The sequence below is a fragment of the Emydura macquarii genome, unplaced genomic scaffold (assembly GCF_026122565.2).
Source record: "Emydura macquarii macquarii isolate MOO-44397 ecotype Brisbane River unplaced genomic scaffold, CSIRO-AGI_Emac_v2 contig_1146, whole genome shotgun sequence".
Taxonomy (NCBI): Eukaryota; Metazoa; Chordata; order Testudines; family Chelidae; genus Emydura; species Emydura macquarii.
Window position 1 is genome coordinate 16,303,685 of NW_027131283.1, and position 19,798 is coordinate 16,323,482.

Sequence of the window (19,798 nt, forward strand, 5' to 3'; positions counted from 1 at the left end):
CACCCATTTTTTAAAAAGGCTCCAGAGGTGATCCTGGCAATTACAGGCTGGTAAGCCTAATTTCAGTACCAGGCAAATAGGCTGAAACTGTAGTAAAGAACAGAATTATCAGACACATAGATGAATACCATTTATTGGGGAAGAGTCAACATGGTTTTTGTAAAGGGAAATCATACCTCACCAATCTACTAGATTCTTGAGGGGGAAACACGCATGTGGACAAGGTTGATCCAGTGGATATAGTGTACTTAGATTTTCAGAAAACCTTTGACAGTGTCCCTCCCCAAATGCTCTTAAGCAAAGTAAGCTGTCATGAGATAAAAGGGAAGGTCCTCTCCTGTATCAGTAACTGGTTAAAAGATAGGAAACAAAGGGTAGGAATAAATGGTCAGCTTTCAGAATGGAGAGCGGTAAATAGTGGTCTCCCTCAGGTGTCTGTACTGGGAACAGTACTGTTCAACATATTCATAAATGATTTGGGAAAAGGGGTAAACAGTGAGGTGGCAAAATGTGCAGATGATACAAAACTACTCAAGATAGTTAAGTCCAAAGCAGTCTGCAAAGAGTTAAAAAGGGATCTCACAAAACTGGGTGATAGGGCAACAAAATGGCAGATGAAATTCAATATTGATAAATGCAAAGTAATGCACATTGGAAAACATAATCCCAACTATACATATAAAAGGTGGGGTCTAAATCAGCTTTTACCACTCAAGAAAGATATCTTGGAGTCATTGTGGATAGTTCTCTAAAAACATCCACTTCGTGTGCAGTGGCATTCAAAAAAGCTAACAGAATGTTGGCAATCATTAGGAAAGGGATAGATAATACGATAGAAAATATCATATTGCCGATTTATAAATCCATGGTACGCCCACATCTTGAATACTGTGTGCAGATCTGATCACCTCATCTCAAAAAAGATACATTAGAATTGGAAAAAATACTGAAAAGGGCAACTAAAATGATTAGGGATATGGAAAAACTTCCATATGGGAAGAGATTAATAAGAGTGGGAATTTTCAGCATGGAAAAGAGACAGCTAAGGGGGGACATGATAGAGGTCTATAAAATCATTACTGGTGTGGAGAAAGTGAAAAAGGAAGTGTTATTTACTTCTCATAACACAAAAACTAGAAATCACCAAATGAAACTAATAGACAGCAGGTTGAAAACAAACAAAAGGAAGAATTTCTTCACACAACACACAGTCAGTCTGTGGAATGACATGCCAGAGGATGTTGTGAAAGACAAGACTATAATGGGTTTCAAAAAAGAACTAGATAAATTCATGGAGGATAGGTTCATCAATGGCTATTACCTAATATAGGTAGGGATTGCTGTTTGCCAGAAGCTGGGAATGGCTGATAGGATAGATCACTTGATGATTATCTGTTCTCTTCATTCCCTCTGAAGCACCTGGCATTGGCCACTGTCGAAAGACAGGATACTGGGCTAGATGGACCATTGGTCTGACCCAGTATGGCCATTCTTATGAATAATTTCAAAAATCAAAACAATATAAAAATGTACATGAAAAATGAAACCTGCAGAATGAAAATGACTTAAAAATATTTAATTTGTTCTCAAATTCCCCCTCTCTCAATGTTAGATCATCTTTAATGGAGAATAAACAGTCCTATCGTGCCTGGAGATTTGATTGGACATCTGGAGTTTAGTACAAAGATCTTGTTACTATAGAACAAGGTGGAAACACCTTGGTAGGAATGAATGGGGTTTACTCTGTCTCTGCTTTAGCTGTTCTGTGGATAACTAGAATTTCGATTTCCAGTACTGTCCATCATTTACCTCTCAGATCTTCAGTATCAACTATTAGGATAGTTTCATGCTGATCTTCATTCATGATAGTTATTAACAATGAAATAGGACATCATAAGTTTTCCTTGAAAACATTTAGTCTGTGACATACTGATATGACTGCCTATCATGCTGATCAATTTTGTCTCATTGTTTCCTTCTGCTTCCCCATCTGTCTGTGTCCATCTGTTGTCTCTTATCTTATATTTACATCATGTCTACCCTATGGGTGCTATAGCAGCATGCCGCAGTGCTGTAGCTGTGCTGCTGTAGCACTGTAGGGTAAATGCTTTCTACAGGGGTTTACTATTGCTGTAGGAAATCCATCTCCCTGAGCAGTGGTAGGTAGGTTGACAACAGCATCCTTCCATCAACCTAGCTGCATCTATGGCAGGGGGGAGGTCAGCATAGTTATGGCGCTAAAGTGTGAATTTTTCACACCCTGAGTGATGTAGCTATGTCAACCTTCGTTTTAAGTGTAGACCCAGCCTTAGCTTGTTAGACCCTTCAGACAGGGACTATCTTTTTGTTCTGTGTTTCTATTATGTCTAGCACAATGGGGTCCTGGTCTGTGACTAGGGCTCCTAGGAATTACAGTAAAACAAATAATAATACTAATGCAGTATGAAACAGACCCCCTTGAATGAGATGGGAGCTGAATCTAACTTTGCTTGCTCAGGGTAGGTAGCATGAAGGAAACACTGGGCTTGATTCTTATCTTACACTGATGTGAATCAACAAAAACTCTAATATTGTCAATGGAGTTATACCTATGTAAACCCAGTGTAAATTAAATCAGTATCAGTCTCTGTGTATCAGCCCTAAATGTTTGCAGTGTGTTTCTGATACATCTTTTGCTTTGTTAGGTGTTGGTAACACAATCAAGAGCACTCAGAAATCAATATCTGTTGTTCACAGACATTTGAGGCAAGCATCCTTGTAGGTCATCTTGCCATGACAAATTGCCATGACTTAGTAGTGGCATGTTCTCCAGTGGGTACATCCCGTCTCCTCTGTTGTGTGTTGTGTTCCTGACAACTGAAGCAGGAGCAAATCCAATTAGCCACCTCTTTCTTGCTTCTCCAGAAAATGTTTTCACTTCCCAAGCTACTGGCCATACAGTAGAGTTATGTGTACTGATGGTTTCTTTTTGTAACCTCAGAACCCCAACAGTGCAAATGGTTAGTTTTGTGTAAAAGCTGGGAAAGGCAGAAGCTCTTAGTTGCTGCAGCACTGCTTGTATTAAACCCGTACCTGTGTGTGTGTCTCCTGGATTGACCTTCTACAGCAGTGGTTCCTAAACTTTTTGAGTGAAAGCCCCACTTGTTAACACTAGGTAAAACACACGCCCCTCCATCCCTGAGCTACCCCCCTCACCAGCCATAAACAAACACATATAATAATAATAACACTAAATTACATTAATAATAATGATAAATTACTCTTACCTGAATAAGAAGCTAAGCTTTCCCTGGCACAGCCACCACTGCACACCCTGTCTCTTCCCGTCCCTCACAGACTGAGGGTGATGGTGACGGATGCTAGTTGGCTTGCCGGGGCTGCTCCAGGCCCCTATCAACACAGGGTTGCTTCTCTCTTGCTGGGTGCCTGGCCTGGGGAGGAAGGGGAGGTAGCCTGCTCCTCCACTGGCCAGTGCAGGGCTTGGGGGCCTAAATGACCTCAATGTCACTAAAGCCTCATGGACCCCCTGTAATCTTTGGTGCCCCCCCAAAGGGGCCACGCACCCCAGGTTGGGAGCCATTGTTCTACAGGACGGTGCATCACAGAAAAGCTGATATACTGATAGTGCTATACTGCATAATTTTATTTTACTCTATAATTTTGTTTCAGCTAACACATTCTGAGAGGAGATTGTGGATTGCAATGACAATGAATGGAGCATACCTGCCATGAAGAGGCGGTTTCTCTGGAGGGTAAACCATTCTGGATTTTTCACTTGCACTTCAGGAACAGGTTTTCAACTATTCCTCAGAGCTGGCCTGGTGGTCTAGGGGCAGTGAGCTCTGGGGAGCACTTTTTCTTTAACAGATTTCTAATAAAATATTCAGAGCCGCAAGAATTAGTTTATTTCATTCAGTGAATCGGGTACTCTCCAATTCTGAATTTCACTTTCCCAGGCTGAATGTTTGTCAGTTAGCACTGCAGTATGTCATTACATATTTTATTCTACCATTAACAGTGCAGTGGGTCATAATGTTTATTCTTTTCATTAACATTATCATTTATAGAGTTGTAGATTTTAAGGCTGGAAGGGAACACTATGATTATCTGATCTAACCTCCTATTATGGTCAATGGCCATAGAATTTTGCTCATTAATACCGACAGTAGAAGGAATTATTCTTCCCTACTTCTCCAAGTTTAGGAACCTGGGGTGAAATCCTAGCTCCAATGAAGTCAATAGGAAAACTCCCCTTGATTTCAGTTGGTCAAGATTTCATCTGGTGTTTTCATTTGAGTTGATGTATGGACACAAAAAATTAATCTAAATCTGGTTATATCATTTCAGTAAGATAATTCACTGATCTCTGAAACAAGCTGAGAATGTTATAAATATTAGAAGAGGATGTCTGTACTAAAAAAAATTATGAATAGGTGCAAAAGGATTTTATTTAAGCTTCTCTTCCAGTATTGCATCAGCCTGGCAAGACATGGCAGCTCATCAAACAAGAGTAAAATGTAGGTTCATATGGGCCATATATTGGGCCAAATTTTGCTTTTGATTACAAGACATATTGAGCTAAGTCTCAGTCCCCAGCTCTGCTCCCTTTGTGCCACTCAGGCTAAATAAAGTGGAAAGTAGCTGCATCTCCCCAGCTGAGTATTTTCCCCATGTGAGGGAGTCACTAGCAGGTATAAAGTTTTCAAAGCCAGCATCCACATCTAGGGTAGGGGGCTTGTGAGGCTGAGATGGGGCAAGAGCAGAAAGTGCTGAGCTCCAGTGATCTCTGGCTAGGAGATTGCCCCTGGATCCAGACTTCCATAGTCCAGTCATGGGCAGATGTCATATCACTCTGTTATTTCTTTACTACAAATACAGGTGAAGCGCAAGATACTGACTCACCTAGGAGTCCATTCTCTTCAAGTCACTGCTTTAAACATTTTTGTAGCACCAAAGGTATATGTCACAATCCCTTTTTTTAACAGATGTTGCTCCCAGCTAAATACTGTATGAATGTAACATTGAATTGTATTGTGCTTGACAATATCCTCTTTACTTACAGCAAAATAATATTTGAACTTGCTTGATAAGGACTCGAGCAAGTCCTCGAGCTACTTCTTTCACAGTCAATGCCCTTATTAGCAAGACAATCTATGGTGCTTCTGATGCTGGGTCACACTTCTGCATAATGCTTCTGTTAAGCCTAGCTATTGATTCTGAAAGAGAATTATTATTTTTATATGACAGATTAATTGTTCAAACCTAGAATTCACCTCTGGAAGATTTTCTGTTTCTGTTGGGCCTGGCAGAGTGGAATATTTATTTTACTTGTGACATTTGGTTCTGGTGCCACCCCATGTCTTCTATAAGACTATGGGAGTGTAATGAAGCATAAAAGTCAGAGAGCTGGAGTCTGAATCTGTGGACTAGGGACTCAATATTCAAGCGTACAGCACCTGCAACTGGGGTCAAATTTTCAAAAGACCTCAGCTCGCACTGGGGCACCTAAATAAGGGCTGGATTTTCAGACGTGCTCAGCACCCAGCTGCCTCCATTACAACACTTATGGACACAGTTTCCAAAGATCCCAGCATCCACTGTGCTGAGCCCTTTTGAAAATCTGGCCACTTAGGGTACATTTTTCAAAAAGCATTTGAGTGACTTCAGAACCTAGGTCCCATTTTCAAAAGTGTTTTGGACATTTCAGAGCCTAACTCTCATTGACTTTCAATGACACTTAGGCCCCCTAAGTGCCTAAATCACTTTTCAAAATGGGGTTTAGACTCCAAAGTCATTTAGACAATTGTGAAAATGTTACCCTTAGTCTCTGATCAAAGCACATGGGCATAGATTTAAGGATGTGTGTGAAATGGGCTATCCCTGAATATGGTGAAAATGAAATGCATAGACAAGCTCAGTAATAACAGAATGCAAGTGAACATCATGATTAACGGTCAAGCTGTAGAGGCAGTAGTTGAATTTAGTTACTTGGGATCACATATATCCAACCAAGGAGGCTGGGCCGAAGAAATTAGAAGACTAGGGACAGTTTGCTGAGCCACTTCCCTTATGGAAGTGTGCAAAAACTGTGGCATTTTGAAACGTACAAAGGTTTGACTGGTGAAAAGCTTAATTTTTTCCATAGCAAGTGCAACTTATGGATATGAATTCTGGGAAACTAATGCTGCTGACAAGAGGAAAATAGAAGCCTCTGAGATGGTGCTGTCAAAGGCTCTTGCGTATCTCTTGGATGGAAAGGAAGTGAAAGCTTATGTTAGAAATATTATTGGAGAGAATCAGACTGTGCTTTCAGAAACGAACAGATGTAAACTTATATATTTTGGTCACATCAGATGTAGAGCTGGAAATAACCTGGAGAAAATTATCATGGAAGAAATGGTGATGGGTCACCATAGCAGGGAAATATCAGCAAAGAGATGGATAGATGGTGTACAGCAGATCACTGGAGATCAGTTGCTGAGTGTTTGAAGGCTTTTGAAAATTCTGCTATGATGTCACCAGTGTTCAGACATGAATAAATGGACTTTTGATACTAACTTGCTTGAAAGTAAGCATACACTTACCTGCATTGCTGAATCGGGCTTTTATTGGTGCCTGACTGATAGATGAGCTCTTTTGAAAAACTGGTCTTATGTGTGTAGCTGCACTATGGTAAAATCAAGAGCATAAATGCTGCTGCTGCTGCTGAAACTGGAGTTACTCGCAGCACTAAGAACTGCCCAGAAAGCCTTGATCCCTTTCCACAGAGGGAAAAGGCATCAAGAAATCCCTGATGTAATTACTCCCTTGTAAGCCATCCATTATTTCTTTTATCTAGTTACATATTCTTACATTCTTTTTCCAGCTACTGCACTCCTCCGTATTTTAATTTTGTTAAACATTTTCATTCTAAATGAGAATTAGCATCTCTGAAGACATCTTCAGTAAGAACCTATGCTTAATTGACTATTTATTTTTATTTCAAATCTGGCATCTGATTATAGTACTTGTAGGACTGTTGGGATCCTGATTTTTAATTGTATGAAGATTGGGCTAAAGTGACTATAAAAGCATGAAGGAGAAATAATAGTTTATAAGTACAATAGAAAATATGATTAGATTTATATAATGGATTTATTCACTCCCACCATTTTAAAGAGGGATAAGTAGGGAGGCACGATAAATAAATTACATCACGTCCCCAATATGTTACATCTAACTGCATTATGCGGTCTACCTTTTCTTATTGCTTAGTTTGGGTGACATATTGGGAAAACACATGTTTCTTCATTACACTATTTAAATGTGTTGATAAATCTACTTTCAGATGGTAGTAAAAACCTTTTTGCTTCTAGCAATTCTTTTGTATTTTACACATTTTTATATACAAGAATTGAAAATAATGCAAAAGCATTATCACAGTAAGCCCCTGCTGTGGCCCATCAGGCTCAAGGAGAACATTGCCAGTGCTGTATTTCTTAAGCATCCTCTGGTTTCAGGCTGCCCAGCTATGTGCACCTTTCTTAATGTCCTTGTTCTGGGTCCATTCAGTCCAGGAAGGGCCATCGGTTTCAGTTATTCTGAGGACATTTTGATCTTTGTACAATTTACAGATTTTATCAAAATGCTCATAAGAGGAAGCTTGAGAATTGCATTTTACTGTGGTATAGAATGCTTGACAATTTTTGAATGTCAACTTTTTAAATGGGAAAAAGAAAATGAAATTTTTCACAAAGAATTTTTGTTCTTTGATTTTTTTTGTGTGTGACAAAAATCAAACCCTTTTCGTTTCTCGGTTGTTTTTTCTCCCCCCCCCCCCCCCCACCTGCCCTTCTCTCCCCCCATTTTTCAGTGATGAAATAGAAAAATGGATAAAGGGGATGGTGTCTGAGACAGGGAAAAGTGAGGGAAAAAAACTGAACCTCCAAAATTACAGAAAATGTTAAGGAAAAAAATTTCTAAATCCGTTCTTTTCAAAAACGTTGAAATAAAAATGTTTCAAAACGTACAAAACTTTTAGCATTTTTCTTTTCTGTTTTTCAATCAGCTCTACTCTGATATCTATATACAGTAATGGTAAAAACCAGAATCATAGGGAAAACTGATATTTGAGTGCGTTTGCGGTTACAAAAAGTAGATATTTTACAAATTATGTGTTGTAGGATACAACTAGTGTGCATAATGAGCCTGATGCTGCAAGGTGCTGAGCACTTTCATCTCCTGTTGACTTGGATGGGAGTTTGTGGCACTCATCACAGGCCTATACTCCTTTCTTTGCTTGCTTACGGTGTCACTACTGCTGCACTGCCTTTATGGTTGAGGAGGAAGACTATTAGAATCAGAAGGTTCTATGGCAAATAGAAATGAGGTCTGGGGAGACTTGGCTGTTGGTTCTTCATGGAGGATGGGAAGAGCCTTTCTCAAAAAGTTCCTCTGGGAGAACAAAAAAGCTACTGAGGTTAGGTTACAAATCAGCAAGAAGATAGCTAGCAATGATGAAGAAAAGGACTAGAAAATGGAATATTTTAAAAATAGTTAATCTATCAAAATCGAAGAAAGAATCCATGGAGTTATTTCTACAGCAGTGAATGTTCTCAGGAAAAACTTTGGGTGACTAAGCACCAGCAAAGAAGTTCTTGCAGCACTTCTAGTCTTCAGACAATTCCACAGAAGTCAGGTGTCCAATTCAGCATTGACTCATGCTCCAGTTGTCCATCTCTCCAGCAGCACACTCTTCTGACACTTTGACATCCTGCAGGTATGAAGGGATAGGTGCCTTGACCTGTACTTTAATAGAAGGGGACACATAAACAGTTGATCATGTAGAGGTTAAAAAGTCTCTTTAACCACAAAAACCCTGAAGATTTTGCAAGCTAACTACCAAGAAAGGTGTTACCACTACTGTTCACTGTATATACTTCTATGTTACCTGCTTCTTTACTCACACAGCAATGAGTATGTTCTATCTGAGTGCTATTTGTTCATTGGAGAGAGGATTTGTTTAGTTCATCACAGGAAATCATTTGACTAAATTTAGAATTTTAGGTGGGTGTTTTGGGGTAATTTAGATCGTATTTTTCATCAGCTCAACGGTGCTAGGAATTCTGGCCCGGATCCACAAAGCTATTATGGCTGCTAATTTCCTTTGATGTCAATGGAAGTGAGGCACCTAAACACCTTTGTAGATCTGGGCCTTTCTCCATATGCTTACCATACTGTCCATTGCTTTTCCTCTTCTGCCTTTGCACCTATTTAAGTTTTGCGTTTTTAACTGGATAATCTAGCAAAGAAAACAGTGAAATATTGAATTAAGCAGAAGAATTATGTACATTTTGTTGTAGTCTTTCATGCACAGCCAATGATTTTTCATGCTGAATAACTTTATTTACATACTAAGGGCCCAGTCCTGCACTCCCTTCTCAAGCAAAGCTTGCATTAATTTCAGTGGGAGGCTCGATTCACAAAGGGTTTAGCCACCTAAATCCAAAATATAGATCCTTAAAACCCGGCTCAGCTGCTGCCTAACCATGTAGGTGCCTAAAGTCCCTAGGCGCCTAAATTTCTGCTGATAAAGTCCCTTAGGCACCTAAAAAACTGCAGCTCGGCATGCACACAGCCACCTCAGTTCTGGCACCTGGAGAACTAGCTCACTCCTAAACCCTGGTGGGAGCCTCAAACTAGGCATTCCTCATTTATCTCATCTGAGGGGCCCAATACAATGGGTGTGTTCAGAGGCTGACCCACAGCTCAAGCCCTGCACAAAATGGAGTAGGAGGATGAAGGGCAGTGGCCTCTTTAGAACTTGTAGTCTAGCGGTTAGCGCAGTCACCCATGTGGGAGAACCAGGTTCAATTCCTCCCTCTAACCCTAGGATTGCCAGGTGTCTGCTTTTCGACCAGGAAGACCAGTTGAAAAGGGAACCTGGACATTAAAAGTCTGGTTACCACAGGTGGGGAGAGGCGCTGGGTTATCAACCCGAGCCAGCCATGGGCGTAGTTTGGGAGGGCACTGCCCTCCCACCCGATTTCTGCAAGCGCCAAGCAGGGCTTGCTCAGCTCAGCCTGTCAGGGAGGAGGGATCCTCCTCAGCTCACCTGGCCCCTGTCCCCTGCTGAGGCTGGCAGCTCCAGGATGCTGCATCCTGGGTCCTAGTGCCCATCTGCATCCTGCCATGTGCTGGGTCCTGTTTCTGTATAACAGGGAGTGCCGGGGGCAGAAGAGGCAGTGGGAGGAGAAGATAATGAGGCAGGGGGAAGGAAGATGAGGGAGTGGGATAGGGGCAGGGGACAATGAGGAGAGGAAAGAGGATGGGGTGTGGAGAGGAAGTGGGAGATGGAGCAGGGGAAAGAGATAGGGGATTGGGGAGTGGGATAGGGGCAGGGGACAGTGGGGAGAGGAAAGGGGATGGGATGGGGGATAAGACAGGGGGAAGTAGGGTTACCACCCATCTGGGTTTTACCTGGACAGTCTGTTTTTTGAATTCTGTGTCCCGGTGCCATTTAGGGTTGCCAGGTGTCTGGTTTTCGGAACCTGGCAACCCTAAATGGCACCTGAACCAAAAGTCTAGCTACTGCGGGATGGCCATGTCTCCCACCTCTCACATTAGTGCACAAACCATTGGGCTATGACCTCCCAGTCTTGCCCTTTGAAACTATTCCACGTTGTATAAGTAATCATTAGAACAGGGACTTGAATTTGGGTCTCCTACATCCTATAGGAGAGTCCTAACTATATGGCTATAGAGTCATTTTCACAATCTGTCTCCGGTCCAATGACTGTACCATTATTAATACAAAGTGAAACACCTTCAGTAGGAGCAACGGAGAGAACCCCACCTAGCCTGGTGATTAGGGCACTTCCCTGGAAAGTCAGAAAGATGGGCACATTAAGCAGAGGAGGAAATTGAATTGGAGTCTCCCACATCCTGGGTGAGTGCTCTAACACCCACTAAGATAATGATTAGATGGGTGCACCTATTTCTTGGGATTTTTTGTTCTGTTTTTTGTTGCAAAAAAGGACTTTGGCAACTAGCTCCAGGAGAGTGAAGTGCATTCCCAGCAGAGGGAGGAGCCTTTCTCCAATCTGGATTTATGCACCTAACTCCCTTTGAGGTAGAGGCTTTAGGTCACACCCTTCTCTTTAGCATTTTCTATTGGCTAATTTAGGCCAATCCCTGCTCATCCTGCCGGCTTTTGTGGATCCCATTCTTAGGACCTAACTCTCCCTGTGGATTGTGTAGGAAGCTCTAGTGTCTAGCACCTAACTCAGGCCTGTGGATTCAATTAGGTGGAAGGGTGCCTAAAGTGAGGTGTTACAATGCTGAGGATCTAGACCTGGGAGTTTAGCCTGAGTAAGAAGTGCAAGATCAGGGTGAAATAGCTTCCTTCACACAAGCAAAAGACACTTATCTTCACTAAGGGCTAAAACCAATGTTAAGAAGCAGGGTATTCCTTTGTACTATAATTAACTCAAAGAGGAATGGCCTTTACTGCAAGGAAAATTAGATTTTTATTTATTTTATTTTTTAAATGAAGGCTTTTTCCCTAACATTTCTCTTTTCAGGAAACTCAGCCAAAAAGAAGTATGACTGGACCAGATAAAGAAGAAAAAACAATGTTCTGGCACTGCAACCAGGACTTGATCCTGTAAAGATATATGCACATGATTAATTTTTATAAATGTGAGTAATCTGAATGGATTAAAAAAGGTTTGCATTTGCAGGATTGAAGCCTAACATAAGATTCTTATTTTTCTGTATATTTCTGTACTCCGAAAACAACGTCATGTCAAAAGAAGCATTTTTAGCATTGCCAGAGTGCAAATAATCATCTAAAAAATGTCTTAGCAGAAAAAAAATGTTCAAATTCTTCAGAACCAGCCAATTTGAATTTTACTAAACTTTTCAAATACATAAACATTCACTTTTAGGCTGAGAACAAGCAAGAATAATTTGCCACAAAGCGTGAATTGTCTCCCAAGCAGTTGTGTGTGTCTAAATAAAATGATTTATAATTATAGTGTCACAGGAGATGCTGTAATTTACCATAGCTGAACCCCCTTTTCCCATCCCATCCACCCTGCCATGTATGTTCTCCTGGGTTTCTCTTTTAAACTTTCCAGCAACAATGGCGTTTTAAGAACTCGAAGCCACCGACGGGGGTTTGTTTTTATCTCAAATGCATTTAGAGCAGGGATAATTCCTGTAGGAAGTAGACGTGAGTGAGTGTCACTATGAATCGAAATAACAATAGCTGCTAATTCCACTGCAGTTTGGCTCTTCGCACACAGTAGGGGGGGAGAGGAATCGATGGGTTGGGGGGCGGGGGAGGCAGGGGGCGTTTCTCAGCTGCCTGAACATAAATATTCAATTGCAAGAGGCCTGCTGCTGGTGGTCCAAGGAGGGGCAGGGAAGCAGGTGCAGGGTGGGCTTGGGCGGGGGAAGGGCTTGGGGCTGCTCTGTGGGTTTTTGTCTTTCTCCCGCAGACAGAGCAAAGGTGGGGGGGATGGCAGAGAAAGGGTACCGTGCTGGGTAATAGCAATGGGAGTGAGAGAGGGGCTGATCTGAGCTGGAGTCACCGGCAGCAGCCGCCCAGGGAGCCCTGATTGACGTAAACCTGCCAGCAGCCGCGCACTGAACACAAGGCAGAGCCTGAGCCGCCGCCGCCCCGGCTGCTGGAGAACACAAAGGCGGCAGCAGCAGCAGCAGCAGCAGAGCCCGGCTGCGGAGCCAGCAGCCCGCTCTCTCCGGGGAGAACCGCGTCCCCTTCCTGCCTCGCCCCGGCTGGACACCCGCCGCGTGGAAGGCAGCCCGCCTAGGGGAATAGGATGCGCACACCGCTGCCTCTCCTGGCTCCGGGCGCGGCGACTCTGCCTCTCCTCCCAGCTGCCTAGCTCCGGGCTTGCCACCGAGAGGAGTTGCTGTGGCTGATGGATGCCGGGAGGTGCTGCAGTGCCTAGGTGTTGGTTTGCCAGCCGCTGGTAGGAGCCCCGGCCAGCTGTCTTTCCCTTCCTTTCTTCGTGCTGCCTGCTGTTCATTTTGCAAAGCGGTGGCATTCAGTTGTCCGGGCGGAGGAGGATGTATTGGAGCCCAGTCCCTCCAAGGCGGAGTGCAGTGTGTGGGAAGAGCTGGCTGCGATAAAAAAAAAAAAAAAGAAAGAAAAAAGGAGGGGGGAGATATAACAACCAGCACCAAATCCCGCTGGCACCATATGAGATCACTGTGTATGTAGGTGGGGAGAAAGGAAAAAACAAAAACAAAAAAAAAAACCACCCATCCCAAGACCTAGGCAGTTTTGTTTTCTGGAGTCCTTGTCTGCGATCAAGAGGATCTTTAAATATGTCACAGCAAACGAACGGAATACCGATTTTTTCCTTTTTATTTAAAATCAAAGGAAAAACGCCTCTTAAACAAGGCAAACGTTGGTCTTAAATAAATGGTCCTTCTTTCGGAAAGAAACCCCTATCGGGAACTCTCAGTTTGAGGAGCCACCTTATTGACTGATTGATTGATTATCCTGGGCTTCTCTTTCTCTAGTGATTGCAGCATCGGGAGTGAGATCACAGTTTGCATCGGGGAGGGATAAAAAACAAACAACAAAACTCATCCCAAATCCAAAGGTAGAATCCTCCCTCCTGCTTTTTGGACTCTCTCTGAGTGATCATGTGGCTATTAAAAAACCACTACAACTGCAGCTTTTTATTACACAGATAAAATGCCTACTTAGCCAAGGGGGCAAAATTGGGTCATCTGTGGGAAAGAACCCCCTTCCCCCTACTGGAAACTCAGCAGGGGATCCACTTTATTAATTATTATTACTAGCTGTTACTGGGCTTCTTTCCATAGTGATCTGCAGCAGTAGGGTGTTTGCTGTGGCGTGTTGTTATTATATTGGCTTTTCTCTCCATAGTGCTTGCAGCATCAGGCTCTTGGGGTTCTGGGGGAAAGGCTTTTTGAGGGGTGGAACCATAAAGGACAGGAGCAGCAGAATACTTTCTACAAAGAAGAGGAGCAGCAGGTCGTAGGGAGATTTGGGGGGAGGGGTGCATGCTTTAAGGGTGAGGAACAGCAGCACCAGGCTTTTGGGGCTGTGTGGGGTTGCATCCTATAAGGGAGAGGAGCACAGGCAGCAGCAGCGGAGGAGGAAGCACTATGACTCATTTGCAGGCAGGTCTGTCCCCGGAGACGCTGGAGAAAGCCCGGCTGGAGCTGAATGAGAACCCGGATACCCTGCACCAGGACATCCAAGAGGTGCGGGACATGGTGATCACCCGGCCAGACATTGGCTTCCTCCGCACGGATGATGCCTTCATTCTGCGCTTCCTGAGAGCCAGGAAGTTTCAGCACTTTGAGGCGTTCCGCCTGCTGGCCCAGTACTTCGAGTACCGGCAGCAGAACTTGGACATGTTCAAGAGCTTCAAGGCCACCGACCCCGGCATCAAGCAGGCACTGAAGGATGGCTTCCCCGGTGGGCTGGCTAACCTTGACCACTACGGCAGGAAGATCCTGGTTCTGTTCGCTGCCAACTGGGACCAGAGCAGGTAAACGCTGAGCCCAGACCCTAACACGTGCCCCATCCCACCTGACTGAGACCCACTCACTCATTAACTTCCCTACTCCCATTGGACTGCATGTCTTAGGATCCTAAATGCTCATGCTTCAGGGTTTCAGCCAGCTACCTGCTGGGGTCAAGGAGAGATGTTTCCTCCCAGTGTATTCTGGGCTTTTGAGTTGTGGGTTGTATTTTTTTTTTTATCCCCTTCATCTGAAGCATCAAGGGTGGCCGTGGCTGGAGATGGCACTTTGGACAGGGTGGGCCACAGCTGTGAGGTGGTACCAAGGTTCTCTCTCTTAAGTGCTTGGCTGGCTGGTTCATGCTAACACACTCAGGGTCTAATTGATCACTATAGAAGGTATCTGGAAGGAACTACCCCCCCAGATCAGATTGGTAGTGATATTGGAGGCCTTTCACCTTCTTCTGCAGCATGTGGGTGCGGGTCACTTTCCAGGAACATCTGGGTGTAACTCACTTAATCATTTCCCTGCCATTGCAAGGGCCTTGGACACTCATGCTCCTCGCTCCCTCCTGTTCTCTGCCTATGGCACATAACAGTTCTAATCTCCTTTGGGCTGTAATAATTTGGTCTAATTTCAGTTGTTGAGTTTAGCATGCAGGTACTGAGTGTTGTGGGTGGCCTATGAGATACAGAAGGTCTAGATGATCTGGTGGTCCCTTCTGGCCTTAAACTCTGATTGAACCACCCCCCACCACTGATGAAATGCAATAGGTTACAGGATGCTGGGGAGAGCGATAGGGACACACCCTGTTTTACACACAGCAGGACTGGACTGAAGCATGGAGCAGAAAGAAGGAAATTGGGATGCATTTTATTTAGATTCTCTTCTATCCACTGCCCGGTATATTCAGGGTGGGGGATAGGAAGACCTTTTCCCTTGATTGATATATTGGGGAAAGGGCACACCCCATTCTTGTGCCTGTTCCCCAACTGAAATAATGATGCATTTCAAGGAGGCAAAGCAGATAATTTATTGAACTGGCCCGACAAATATTTATCACATCTTGTCTCATCTCCTTTTGCTTAAGTACACAAAACGCCTCAAGTAGTGAAAGAGAGGGCTGCATGGTAGTACTCATTTGCATATCAATAATACCCACAATGCTCTTCCAACTCAGGGCTAATTCCCATTTCTGAAGAGGAACAGAAAAGTTTGGATGCACATGGAGCTCAGGCTCGGTGTGCTTTTCCTCACGTAGAGAAGGCAATATTAGTTACTGAACCATCTAATTATGCAAGTGTCAGACTGATGCCAAACACCTCATCCCTATTCTACATCAAAGGTGACACTCTCTTTGGTAAAATTACCAGTAAGGTGGGAGAGGTGTTTATACAAGGTTTTTGCAGCAAAGCTTCAAAACTGAATGAGCATACAAGGGCCCTAAAGCTGATTCTAGTCCTTTCTGGTGTAGTTCTAGTGTGAAGATTGCTTACACTAGTGCTTTGGATAATCAAGGCCTGATATGTGGGCAACAGGCAACATGTTCTGTGACAGAATTTGGTTTAAAAATGCATCACTGGGGATGCTATACATAATTTCCTTCCGTTATCGAGGGATCACCTGTCGCCTTCAAATTTCAGGCAGTTTAAACATTGTTTAGCTTTCAATATAGATCTATTCATGGATCCATTAAGTGTGAACTATTTGGCCCATTCCTGCAGACTTTACTCATGTGAATAATCTGACTGAAATCACAAAGGTTACTCATGAGAATAAGTACTGTTGAGGTATGTAAGGGCTGAAGGCTTAGGCACTACCACAATAATAAAAATAAAAATTAATAAGTCATTACATCACTATAGCTCCTTAGCCTGTAAAGACAAACTCAAGCCTTTTCTTAAATAAGCTGGCAAAATCCAAAAAGAAAGAGCAAAATGACAGGAATAATTGCAAGGACATGACAAGTTAGTCATCTTTTTAAAACTGTACTTCTGCTATGATGAAATTTCCTCACAAATCTAGTTTGGCCTATATCAAGTATGATCCATTTTCTTCTTCATAACTGCACTATTGTAACGTAAGTTTTATATGGAAATAGCCAGAATGCTAGTTCTTAATCAAAGCACAAAAAATAGCACTTTAAAAACAAGTGATTAACATATGGCAAGAATGGGTTCATTTACCTATAGTAATTGTGAGATGTGGTCTTATTTGATTGAAATTACAAGAGATCAGTTGGGACAATATTAAAAAGACAAATCATAATTATACTTTTATGGAAGTGTTACTGAATGCATTATTATTTATATTTCCATTGTAATATGACCGAGGTACCCAAAGTACCTAGGTACCCCAGCTCAGATTGGAATCCCACTGTCCCTGCCCCAAAAAGGGAGTTGTTTGTCCACAGGGATAAGACAGAGAAAGAGGAGAACAAAGAAAGAGGAACTGACTTGCTGAAGGTCACGCACCAGATCAGTGGCAGATCTGGGAATAAAACCTAGGTCTCCTGACTCCCAGGGGACCACACTGCCTTCCCTACGAATACAGCTGAACTGATATTCAGTTAATGCCTGATCCTGAGGGGGTGCTAGACACCTGTCTTTCACATTGATTAAGCTATTACTGATTTAATAGTACACAAACCAATGCACTTTTCACTTATAGCAAAACTTTTCAAAAGGTGCCATTCAGTCAATGAATTCCCTGCATACTTTCTTGACCTAAATTAACTGTGCATTGCAAGCCAGTAAATATAATTTATCATAGGTGTGCAATTTATGATAGCCAACATATTAACAATTCCAACTAAAAAGCGGCAATTTTTTAAAAATGGATAACAGCCATAGAACAGATGATTTATATAGCATCAACAGTCTATCATTTATATGGTTCCAATTACCATCAGACCAGTTAAAGGACTTAGGAAGAGGAAAATGTTGAAACAAAAAATTCCTGTGAAAAAACTCTTCCTATGTGCCAAACAAGATATTACATTCAGTAAATTAAATAAGGGCCTGAAAACTGTAGCAGATGCCCTGAAGAACTCAACCAGAATCTTATAACAAGATGAGAGAGGTTCTACTGAAGGACCAAGGGGAATGTCTCAGTGAGCAGTCCAACATCCTCTCTCGGCAGTTGGGTAGGGAAAGGCTGATGGGAGTCCTACTGGGGCTCTGTCTGGATTTTACATGGTGCTCCATCTTTCATATGCACTTCTGGATTGAAGGTGTATGACTACATTTGGATAGTAGGCATATAATTTCTCCTTCTTATACCTCCATCTGGTTGCTGGAAGGGAGATTGTTTCTTCCCGGTGCAGATTCTGTTGGGGGCAGGATCTCTATTACCTTATGCCTTCCAATCAATTTTCTGGCTATTGCAATGGGTGGGGGGCTTTTTTTTTTTTTTTTTTTTTTTGGTATCCTTATTCTCCACTACCCTTTGTGGGGTTTTGGGATATCTTCCCAGATAACTACTTTTAATATTTGTCTCAAGTACCACTCAGAGCTTTCCCAGGAAGGGCAGGATAAAATTGGCATGGTTCCTGTCAGGTTCACAGCTGCCTGCTGGATTCTGAATATCAGCAGTGAAATTGACCAGACTTGTTAATTTTACTCTGCTGTGGCATGGGGAAACTATAAGTAGAGTCAAAGGCATTGCAGACTCAGGAACAAGACATTGCATTGATTCCCATTCAAAAGGCTATTTTCATAACCATAAGGGTTAGACACTTTTTTTTTTTGCTTGTTAAATGACAGCTTAAATTCTGCAAACACTGAGAGCTGATCCCACTCCTCAATTCCCTAGTTACCACAGGTGAGTTGACAAGTGGATTTTTCAAGCCATGAATTGAACAAAACGTCAAAATAATTATACAAATAAATAGATACACTACTAAAAAATTCAGGGATATGAAGGTCAGTCTGTGTGTGAAATAATATTCTTTCAACTATGAATTATAGTTAATGAAAACATTGTGATAGAAGAATGTTACTCTGGCTTAAGTGATCAGATAGCAATTTTGAAAAATTGGGATGGGGGGTGGGCACCTATATAAAGACAAAGCCCCAAATATTGGGACTGTACCTATAAAATTGGGACGTCTGGTCACCCTACTCTGGGTATTAATGACAAATCCAAAAGATCAAAATTGTAAGATCTTTGAGACAAGTGCTATACTTTCCTATGCTTTTGTACAACATCTAATACAGTAGGCCTTTGATACTGATTGAGGCCTTTGGGTGCAACCACAATATGAACACCATACACATAAACCAAAATATTTTTACCTTTTGCTGATTTTTATGAGCTCTTACCTTTTGTCAGTACCCACACCTGTACCCAGATTGAAAAGAGTCAAGGAGATCTGAGGCATCTCATGTAGGTACTCTAGGTGTTGGCAAAAGTTGTCTTGCCAAAACCTTCTAAAATGTTAACCAAGAATGGTGGATTAGATATTGCATGGTGGTTGGTCAGACTGCCAGCAGGAGGTTATTTATTTATTTTTGAGCAGTGACTGTGCAACAGCTTCTTTAATAGAAGCCTTCACCAGCCAGGAGGACATGGTTCTTAAGCACAGGTTGTGGTATGATATATTCCCAATACATCTAGTATCGCAGGAAGCTACACTGGCCCAAACTCAAGCAGAGACCCTCCAGTTACCACTTTGCATCTACAGAAGCAGATTTTCTCCACGTAAAATTTCCTCATTATGGTAGGGACTCATGCCAGCCATAGAGCTAATACGACATCACAGATGAACCACGCAGTCCTCTGTTCAAAACAGATCGGAACTGGCTGATGCAAGATTTAACAGATGCTATGGTTAAGGCAAAGAAACTCTACTTTGCTTTCCACATAACCATGGCATAAGATGACATAGTTGATTTGATTTGACATGAGACTTCTGCCACCAGTGATCTAGCTGTCTTCTCTATAGCTTCAGTTGTACAAAGGTGAAGCCAGGGCACAGAATGCTTGCCCGTCTTCCTCCTCCTCTCCACCCCTCCCCCTCCAGTTTCTTGCAAGAAATGCCTTAAGCACCTAACTCACAGAATCCCAAGCAGAGATAGGTGCTTCCATCCCGCCTGGATTTAGATGCTGAATTCTGTGGGAAGAGTGGGACTTAGGACACACCCTTCTTCTCAGCATCTCCCATTGGCTAGTTAAGGCAAGGAGCTGCCTAGCTTGCTGGCTTTTTTGAGTCCCATTCTCAGGCACTATCTCTCCCTATTCGTTGCATAGAAAGCCTGGATGCCTAACTCAGGCTTTGTGAATCTCA

The 19,798-nt window shown here is 42.7% G+C and overlaps 1 protein-coding gene across 1 annotated transcript in view; it reads left to right on the forward strand.

Annotated features, from left to right (window-relative positions):
* The first annotated feature begins 14,145 nt into the window (after positions 1–14,145).
* CLVS2 (clavesin 2) overlaps positions 14,146–19,798 on the forward strand; it is a 62,711-nt gene continuing 57,058 nt past the window's right edge. The window contains exon 1 of the mRNA XM_067546682.1: positions 14,146–14,537. Coding sequence (XP_067402783.1) covers positions 14,149–14,537 — 389 coding nt within the window. The 5' untranslated portion in view covers positions 14,146–14,148. The remainder of the gene's footprint in view (positions 14,538–19,798) is intronic.